The sequence below is a fragment of the Equus przewalskii genome, chromosome 15 (genome assembly GCF_037783145.1).
Source record: "Equus przewalskii isolate Varuska chromosome 15, EquPr2, whole genome shotgun sequence".
Taxonomy (NCBI): Eukaryota; Metazoa; Chordata; class Mammalia; order Perissodactyla; family Equidae; genus Equus; species Equus przewalskii.
Genome location: NC_091845.1, coordinates 77,459,817 through 77,470,385, shown reverse-complemented (window position 1 = coordinate 77,470,385; position 10,569 = coordinate 77,459,817). Strand labels below are relative to the sequence as shown.

At 39.7% G+C, this 10,569-nt stretch overlaps 1 protein-coding gene across 1 annotated transcript in view; it reads right to left on the bottom strand.

Moving 5' to 3' along the window:
- Positions 1-374: 374 nt before the first annotated feature.
- LOC103557110 (uncharacterized) overlaps positions 375-10,569 on the bottom strand; it is a 61,278-nt gene continuing 51,083 nt past the window's right edge. The window contains exons 12-14 of the mRNA XM_070577740.1: positions 8,600-8,706; positions 1,884-1,996; positions 375-1,444 (exon numbers count right to left, since the gene is read on the bottom strand). Of these exons, the coding sequence (XP_070433841.1) occupies positions 1,433-1,444; positions 1,884-1,996; positions 8,600-8,706 (232 nt within the window). The 3' untranslated portion in view covers positions 375-1,432. The remainder of the gene's footprint in view (positions 1,445-1,883; positions 1,997-8,599; positions 8,707-10,569) is intronic.

Sequence of the window (10,569 nt, the reverse complement as noted above, 5' to 3'; positions counted from 1 at the left end):
CCAGTGTATAATAAACAGTGCCTCAGTGAATATCCTCATGTATATTTCTTTGCACAGTGTGAGAGTGTATCTGTAAAATAAATTTCTAGAAGTAGAATATCTGGGTCAAAAGCTATGTATTTTTCATTTTGATAGACACGGCCAAAAGACCCCTAAAGAGAAACAGATTTTAAACTCTCACCCAGTGGATGTCAGTGGCAAATTTCCATTTTTTTTCCAAATTTTTTTTTTTTAAATCAGGAATAATTTCTCAGGAGGCCTCACACATTGGATATTTAAATTCTGGAGATTTGCTAAATTGATCTCACTACTCTATAGCCTTTGTTACCCTCGATAATGACTTATATTATTTCAACTCTTATGCTCTATTATTGTTTACTTTTAATGTGTGAGGATCTTGTCTTCCTAGCTAGATGCTAAGATCCTCAAGAGGAGACATAATTTACTATACCCATCCCCACAGTTAGTTTGGTTTCATGAACTTGCCAGTGCTTGTTACATTTGTACATAGAATGAATGACTTTTTTTTCTTTACTTCAAAATACAGAGGTCCTAAGTCTTCATCTTTTTTTCTTTTCTATTTTTCTTGTGTAGCTGTCCTAAGAGAAATAACTGGAATCACTCAATTCTAACATCAACAATAATAACAGCAATAATCAGAGCCACTAATATTTATTTGTGAGCATGTACTATGAAACAAGTATTGACCTAAAATGCTTGCCATGTGTCCTCTCATTCAATGCTAACCAAATGAGATAGATGCTATTATTATCTGTATCTTATATAAAGGGAAACTGAGGCACAATGAGGTTAATTGACTTGCCCAAAGTCACATACTTGGAAAGCAGCTGGTTTCCACAAAGAATTCTTGTTCATCTAACTCCCCAGTCCATGCTTTTCATTCCTGCACCATATTGTCCTGGCATATAAAATTCAACTAATCCAATTTATCATCCATACATACATCAACCACACTTCCTCCATTTCTGTCTGACATCTTCATGGGGGGTATGGTGATCAGAAGTTTCCTTATTTGGAGGAGATGCCCATTTGGAGGGATGTTGTCTTTTATAAAGTGGTTATTATTTCCAAAAATTACTATTGTTCCCAACTATAGATATATTTATGAAAGAAGATTCTTTCTGTCTTAGATAAAGAACATGACTTCCTTCAAATCATAAATTTCACATGTATAAGAGAAGAAGCTCCAGAAGAGAATCCCACCCATTTTCTCTAAGGCCTACTTGTGAAATTCACATTTTAGAAGTTGACAAGCACGATAGGATTAACACTTCTTTGAATTTTCATAAAATTGTTTTGTCAAATTTTAGAACTTGAAAGGGGCTTGGTTACAGTGAAAAATATTATTATAGAACAAGCAATATCTTTCTAGGCATATCTGGTTGGCCATAGAAATAGATGGCATCCATAGTCAGTTTTTAACCTGTGAAATAGTTAACAGTAAATCATAAATTAAAAAAAGAGAGTAGTACTTAATAGAGAGTAAACATACGTAAATCATTACCCCCTAAGAGGCAGCACATGCTTCATAAAGAGCTCAGGTAAATTCACCATTTCAGCTCCACAATGGGCCACTAGGAACCAAGATTTGCCGGGAGTGTGAGGGAGTTGGAGAAGAGGCAGGGTTTGCACTAATATTTGAGGGAACTATGTTGTTCCCTTATTTCTTGTCCTTTGGTACAGTCATCATCCGTCAGAATGGAACCATGGTTTAGGAGACTGTTACCTAGAACCCAAATTCTCATGATTTTATCAAGTGCAAAATCTGCTGTGAGGGCACCCTCTACCCCAGCAGCATGCCCAGGCTCCATACAGCGCCCCCAATGGCTACTACTGTCTGATACAGACATCCAAGAACATACCTTTTTCTTCTTTTTACGGGTAATATAAGATTTCTTGCTATTTTTCCAAATAGATCGGAAGGTGTCTGAGGAGATCTGAGGAGTGACTGTAAGTTTTAAGACTGGCAGTTTACCTGAGAGGAGAGGAGCACAAGAGAATGTGGGCAGGATATCTCACAGCCCCATTTGACGGACTGGGTCTCAGGCTTCTGAGAGGGGCAGTCTCCCACATTCTTATTAACTGGGCAATAATTAATAACTAAATTTCCTCTCACCTAATACCTTTCCCTGTATCTTCTTGATGTGAGTGATCATAACAATTAGCTTATTTCTGTAATAACTTCTTATGCTAGTCCTTTCTTTTCCATTCTGTTAAAAAAAGGAACAACAGGCCCAAAATTGAGTCACTTGTGCTAAACCTCAGGACAGCAACCACAACTTAATACCTAATCTAATTGTAGTTCAGCCTCTCCCACGAGTGGAATTTTAAGCCAATCAGTCTGGAATTTCCTCATCAACACTAATGAGGTATGCTGCTCGATTCATAACTGTTTAATACAGCCAATTAGATTTCCAGATTTACTCAGTTGAATTCTCTCTCTAGTCCCCAGGCCATGGAGCAGCATTTCATTTCTTCCTCTCTCTTGCTCCTACCCATTTAAAAAAAAAAATCTTTATTGACATATCATTCACATACCTTAAAGTTCGTCTATATAAAGGGTCCAATTCAATGATTTTTAGTATGTTTCAGAATTCTCAATTGAATTTTGTTTTTGAACAGTTCTCACTGCCCTGTCTCTTAGCTGGATGACACAGCAGCCTTCTAACTATTCCTCCTAACGCCGGGCTTCCCCAACCCCAAATCCATCCTGGACTCTGTTTCCACATTAATCATCTGAAAGCAAAATTCTGATCTTGTAATTCATCAGCTCTAATCCTGTTATTGGCTCTCCATCTTTAGTGGACATCTCTTGTTTTTGCTTGCGCAGCTTCCACTTTAGCTTCTTTCTGGAACAGAACCTTGAGTTTCCTTTGGGGTCCCACTTCAAGGATGGGCACATAATCTGGGACTGGACGATTAGTGTATTCTCTCTGGCACAGTGATTGGTTAATGTGACTTGGGCACGAGTCCCATGTTTCGTGTGACTCATGATGGTCCAGTGAAATCAGGAGAAAGACTCTTTCTTCAGCTTAACCACTTTCAACTCATTCAGCTGTTTTTCATGGTGTTTATTGCCTTACTTCAAAGTGCTTATTATATTATTTCTCGATGTTTCCATTTGAAATTTTACATATTTGCTGTTGTCACTTCCTCTCGCCAAACCTTCCAGTGGAGATATATCACAATTTTTAGTTAAGTCAGCACTTGTTGTATTCACTGGTATGATCATATATATTTTGTTCACAACGTTTCTTCTTAAGTTTATTTTGCTTTAGTTAATAATTGCCTTGTTTTTTTCATTTGCATAGTTTTCTGTGTACCTATTCAAAATATTTTCCCCAAAATTCTTTTGTTTCTCATACACCTATCAGTATTTCTTTCAAAATCCTTAAGTATTTCTAATGCTCAATTAATGCAGTTTTTACCCCGGTATTCCCCCTTTCCAAAGTCTTCTTCCATTTTTCTGCTCTGACCCTCAATCATCATCTGGGACTCCATTTTCTACTTTTCTGTATTGGTCCTCCTAATTTCTGGGTTCTGCATTCTTTGTGGTTTATTCTCTCGTTTTGCTCATGCCTGTTCTCTGGAAGCTTCCTAAGAATGGATGCAGAGAAAGTACAGAGTTTGGGTTCTCGAGTAGTAAACACATCTTCGTTTATCCTCACACTTGGTCAGAAGTTGGGAATGTAGAGTTCTCAGGGAGTTGTCATGGAGATGCTGCAGGGCCTCCAGCATCCAGTTGGGAAGTCTGATGTCCTTCCCATTTCCAGTCCTTTGCATGCAATTTTTCATTTTCTTTTTCTTTTACTAAGTTGTTAGGATCGCCCCTTTATTCCTAGTGCTCTAAATGCCATGATGATAGACCTTTTATCATTTGCTGTGCTGGGCACTCAATGGGCTCTTTCAGTATGCAGATTTATGTCCCTTGGTTCTGAGAAAGTTCTTGATTTATTCCTTTGATAATGCCTCTTCCCACTTTTCTCTCTTGCTGAAACTATGACTTAGACATGGGTGCTCTTAGACTGATCCTCTCTCATATTTTCTCATCAGCTTTTCATCTCCCTATCTTTTGTTCTACTTTCTGAAGAATTTCATGACTTCGTATTTCAACATTTGTTCTGAAATTTTTATTCTGGCTATCATTTCTACTTTCCAAGAACTTTTTCTTATTTTCTAATTACTATTCTTTTTTCATAGCATCCTGTTCTTATTTTACAGATGCATTATCTTCTATTTCACTGAGGGTGTTATAACTAATTTCTTTTTTTAATTTTTGGCATTGTCTCTGCATCTTCAGGGCTTGTTTTTTCCTCTCTGTTTCAGGTTTGGTTTCCTGTGTTGGAGACTTGCCTCAGTTGTCTAGAGATTCTCGGGTTTCTGTTCACAGTGAAGCATGAGGCATCCAAAGGCTGATGGGAAGCTCTTGTGTGTGTGCATGGCTTGCCTACCTGCCAGGCTTCTTTGAATGGTGAGGGGGTGGCCAGCTGTCAGCATCTGGAGTTCCTTCTCTAAGGCTGTTCAGTTTCTCATAGAATACCCCAGTCTTCTACATGGCTATCAGCCTTCTGGAAGCAGGGCAGACAAAGAAGCCTTGGGTAATGGTAAAGGCGGAGTCCCACCTATTCGGTGTGTAGAATTTTCCTTAATCCTCCTCTTTCCAGCTTCTCACCACACCCTCATTGCTGGATGTCCTAGGTCTGCTGAAAGGCTCTGTTTAATTTTTCCAGAGAAACTCCCTAACTGGTCTCCCTGCTTCTGCCCTTGCCTTCAATCTCTTTTCAACATAGAGCTGGAGGGATCCTGTTAAAATGTGGGTCACATCAGGTCCCTCCTCTGTTTAAAATTCTCAAATGCCTTTCTATCTCAAGAGAGTTAAAAACGAAAGTCCTCATAATTGTCTAGAAGGGCCCCTGCCCTCTGTGCTTATTTGTTGGACTTTTTATGCTATTCCTCTCCCATTCTCTCTCGCCCCATCTCAGCCACGCTGGCCTCTGGACTGGCGCTAGAACACAGTAGGTAGGCTCCTGCTTTAAGGCCTTTGCACTTGCTGTTCCGTTTACCTGAGATGCTGGTCCCCCAGACAGCTACACGGCTTGCTCCTCGCTCTTTCTGGTCTTCACTCAAATGTCCCTTTTTAGTATAGCCTTCTCTTGCTGCCTGAACTAAAATTGCAACCCCTGCCCCCGACACTCTATCTCCTTTTCTTGCTTTGTTTTTCCCTTAAGTATGATCCCCATCTGCTGTACAATAGTATATATTTCACTTCTTTTTGTCGTTGTTGGTTTACTGTCTGTCATCCTCCACTAGGACGTAAGCTCCAAAAGGGCAGGAATTCATTGCTCAACTCACCAGTGTCGAGAACAAGGCCCGGCACACAACAGGCATTTAAGAAATGTATGTTGAAGGAAACAAATAAGTAAAGAATGAATAAATGAAATGACCCGGAAGTATTCTGAGGTTTTTTTATTAGTTAAAAAGCAACCCTGTCAGATGTGGATAGCAGTTTGTCTCTTTTTTAACTTTTTCTTTAAGACGTGAGGTTGATGATGTTTCCGAGGAAGCTTTCACTGTGTGTGTTCCATCATTGCATTAAGGACTCCTTGGTAAATAAATGACCTTAGGCTGTTAACTTGAATTTCATGAAAGAAGTGGAATTAGAATTAGAAGTTAGCTTATTCACTTGCAAATGATAAGAACCCAGAAGCAATCAAAAGAAGAAGATTAGTTCTATGAGCAGTGATATTTCTAATTGCTTTTAATGTTTAAAATGATGCCATTAGAGCTAAATGGCAAGACTTTCCCTATGGAATCCAACCGGTTAACCCAGTTTTGAGGAGTCTTTCTTGGTGTTGAAAGTAACAGTCTGATTGAAAGTTTCCATCAGAAACATGCCGTAATTATTTTGGTTCAAAAGGTGGATGCATTAAAGCTACTCATGATATATACATCTGGAAAAGTCCACTTTCTTCTACTATAAATTACTTTTTTTTTTATTAATGTTATGATAGATTACAACCTTGTGAGATTTCAGTTGTACATTATTGTTAGTCACGTTGTGGGTACACCTCTTCCCCCTCTGTGCCCTCTCCCCGCCCCCCCTTTTCCCTGGTGACCACCGATCAGATCTCCTTGTCAATATGTTAACTTCCACCTATGAGTGGAGTCATATCGAGTTCGTCTTTCTCTGACTGGCTTATTTCGCTTAACATAATACCCTCGAGGTCCATCCACGTTGCTGCAAATGGGCCAATTTTGTCTTTTTTTATGGCTGAGTAGTATTCCATTGTGTATATATACCACATCTTCTTTATCCAATCATCAGTTTCTGGGCATGTAGGTTGGTTGCACGTCTTGGCTATTGTAAATAATGCTGCGATGAACATAGGGGTGCAAGGGACTCTTGGGATTTCTGATTTCAGGTTCTTAGGATAGATACCCAGTAATGGGATGGCTGGGTCATATGGTATTTCTATTTTTAACTTTTTGAGAAATCTCCATACTGTTTTCCATAGTGGCTGTACCAGTTTGCATTCCCACCAACAGTGTATGAGGGTTCCTTTTTCTCCACAACCTCTCCAACATTTGTCGCTCTTGGTTTTGGATGTTTTGCCAATCTAACGGGTGTAAGGTGATATCTTAGTGTAGCTTTGATTTGCATTTCCCTGATGATTAGCGATGATGAACATCTTTTCATGTGTCTATTGGCCATATTTATATCTTCTTTTGAGAAATGTCTGTTCATGTCCTCTGCCCATTTTTTGATCGGGTTGTTTGTTTTTTTGTTGTTAAGCCGTGTGAGTTCTTTGTATGTTATGGAGATTAACCCTTTGTTGGATAAGTGGCTTGTAAATATTTTTTCCCAATTAGTGAGCTGTTTTTTTGTTTCAATCCTGTTTTCCCTTGCCTTGAAGAAGCTCTTTAGTCTGATGAAGTCCCATTTGTTTATTCTTTCTATTGTTTCCCTCAACTGAGGAGTTTATAAATTACTTTTTAACGCTATTTAAATGAGTATCTATATTTTCAGGTGGGTATTTCACAATTATCTTCCCATTTACGCAAATTGAACCATTTATTAAGCAAGCACCATGTATGCAGCTCTAAATGCGTACTTGATGATAAGCATTTTCCATGAAATCATCTGAGACTGTCCACCATTAGCACTCACTATAGTAATGGTCAGAAGGTTGCCTGCAGCTTTCTATAATGTCGTCTGCTCAGCAGATAGTGAAAAAGTTACTACAGTGCCAAGAAAAACCTAAAGAAATCATTAACCTGCCTTCAGTTTATCGCGCTTAAATTAAAGTTAAATTTGAATTAATTTTAACAGAATAATTCTGTTGAATTTGAATTCAACTCAAATGGACTAGGAAGTTGATGTTCTATTTCTCTAAAATAAAGGGATAATTTTAAAATCTTGAAATCATTTGATTGGCCAGCAGAAACGGTAATACGATAGTTTTAGTTTAAAAATGGCAATGTAGGGGCCGGCCCCGCGGCCGAGTGGTTAAGTTCCTGCGCTGTGCTTCGGCGACTGAGGGTTTCGCCAGTTCGGATCCCAGGTGCAGACATGGCACCGCTCATCAAGCAATGCTGAGGTGGCATCCCACATGCCACAACTTGAAGGACCCACAACTAAAAAAAATATGCAACTATGTACTGGGGGAGGTTTGGGGAGAAAAAAAAGAAAAGTAAAATTTATAAAAATGGCAATGCAATAGACAGTAATATTGTAATTCTTTTCTCTAAACCTGCCAGTGTTAAAAAAAAATCCAATCTAAAATTATGCCATGTCTCTAAGACTGTTTTATTGAAGAAATGATAAAGACCGAATGCTTGTACTACTTAATTCTCTCCACATAACCTGCCAGATAGTGCACCAAGATTTCTCCCCCCTTTTTTAAACATTGAATTTGGATTTTCAAATCTATTTATGATGTCTTTCACTGAGCTTTATTTAAAATCACATTTCCTCATCTTCTCTCATCAGCAGTAAGACTGGCTATCATTAACTCTGGTCATGCTTATTGGTGAAGGGGGCAAGGGAGATGGCCAATGTTAACTCACTCCATATGTGGTTCTCTAATTTTCAAAGGATTACATGGTCATAAAGTAGATTTAATGCTCTCCTGATGCCAATCACAATTGAACCATTCTTTGATGATCCAGAAAGCACATCAGAATCTTATGAGGGCTGTTACTTGCGTTTTCCAATTGATATCTGGAGAGATATTTGCAGGTTGGGTTGGGAAGGAGAATAGAGACTAGGAGAGAGTTCCTCAGAGAACAGGTGAGGATAAGAGAAAAGAGAGAAAAGAAAGGGTAACAGAGAAAATGTTGCCTAACAACATTCATTGCTTAGGTCAAAGACTACATATGACAGCATAAAAGTTCTTGAATTCTGCAAATCACTGGGCAATTTGACACAAAGATGGCTGGCCTGTGACAGTGTTCCTGGTCATCACATAGCTCAGGCCAGTTGTTTAATGAAAAACATGGAGCAAGTTTGGGGTAGTACAGCATTTGGGAAAGAGTGGATGTGGACAAGTAGAAGGGAACACAAACCAAAACACTCTACCTGCCTTTCTGGCTCGCAGTGCTTCAAGTATGTCAGCAGCAGCCCTTTCTCCCAGGCCGTTGTTTCCAAGGTCAATTTCCCTTAAGTGGGCAGAGTATTTGATCAGGCTGACCAAAGGAAACGACAAAACAAAATGGCATTGTGCCAAGCACAGTTACTCAAAGAAACTCAATCCAGTTATTCTGGAGTATGATTTTTCTTTTCAGGTCCTCTCCACCCCCCCCCCCATGCCCCCCCACGCCCATGACCCAGGTTGAAGCTGGAGACATCTTGAATACGTTTTTTTCAATTTAATCTCTCTAGTTTGGATGCCTCTCCTAAGTAAGTTGGTAGGATAAGGATTTTCAGTTGCCTTAAATCTTCCATTCATTTATTTATTCAAAAGATGCATAGGGCTTCCCAGTTTTTTAGATTTTACATATCAATAAAATGTCAAAAAACTTGGGGGGACTGATGAAGGTCAGCTTGGCAACTTTTAGTATGTCAAATAAATAACAACTTCCACCCAACAACACTTATAAAAGAACAAATATTTTTACGTAAAATTAGGAAGGGCAAAGACTTGAAATAAAGTATAGCTTTTTAAATCAAGCAAATGTAGTTTTATGAAAAATGAACACTCTAGCTGTCTTTACTTTTTCTAATCTCTTTGAGGATTATTGAAAATTCCTTCATGTCCTCGCACTGGCCTGCCAATTGGTCTTTGAGAATTTCTGGCGTCATGAGTGGACGTGGAATCTGACTGAAGGCCTAGGTCCCGAGTCAGCTTCTTCCTCTTGTCAACCATATGCTCATGGGAAGGCCATGTGCCCTCTTGGGTTTCACCTTCCCCATCTGTAAAATTGGCCTGAAAAGAGCTGTTCTGCCTATTTCACAAGGTTGTGGTGAAAATGGAATGGAGCAGTTCATATAAAGCCTCCTGCAAAATGACATACCAATGATGCTATTATATTGAGTGCATACTTACTAAGTCCGTATTATGTGCTTAACACGGCAGGGATTAACAGGAAGTTAACACATGATCTCTGCTCTGAAAAAATTATCATATGACTATCAGTAAAACAATTTTTAGCCCTTACTATGTGCGGGGGATATGAAATTTCAGTTGGGGTCAGTAGCGAATACAATGCCACTCTCTTGCTCCTTGCACACATTTTCTATGATTCGGCAGCCAGAATTCAAAGCCAGGGCTGCATGACCCTTCCAGACTCTCCCTCTCTAAGATCTTGCTCCCAAGTAAACAGTCTGTCTAATCAGGACTTGACTGGCTTTGGCTTCCTGAACTGCTTATGTTCAATTCCTTCAGATGAGATAAGTAAGAACAGGAATGCTTCAAGGAGGAAGTGGGGGTGCACAGAAGGAGAGTGGAGAGTGTTGAAGGCAAACTTCACAACCTGACTGCATCTAGGTCTGATTCCAGAGGGCATGGATTTACCCACCACACGACACAGCCTCACATGAGCTTCGGTTTTGTGGGGCATTCACTACGCATCAGATGTGATCAGGGCCACCCTTGTGATTAGAAGCACTTGTGCCCAGCACAAAGGGGCCTTCCAATGGTGTGAGTGGGGCTGAAATCCAGCCAAGCTCTGATTGCCAAGTCCTGGGCCTGAGGCAGAGACCTGGAAAGGGTAACTTCCTCTGACTCATTGGCCAGAGGTGGCCAACTCTTTTAACTCATCTGTCCAGAGGGGCTCTTTTTCTAGTTTGTATAAAGGTGCCAGCTGCAGCCCTGGGTACTATATTTAGCATCTTACATGCATGATCTCATTTAACCCTGTAGCAATCTCTGGAGTTAGACACTATTACTATCCTCAGTTTTACAAGCGAGGAAACCAAGATATAGAGAAGATATAGAGAAGTTAGTTAACTTGCTTAGGATTATACTGCTAGTAAACCGTGGAGCAGGGATGTGAACCCAGGCAGTCTGCTTGAAGATAGCCATGATGCATGATTCACAGACACCAAGA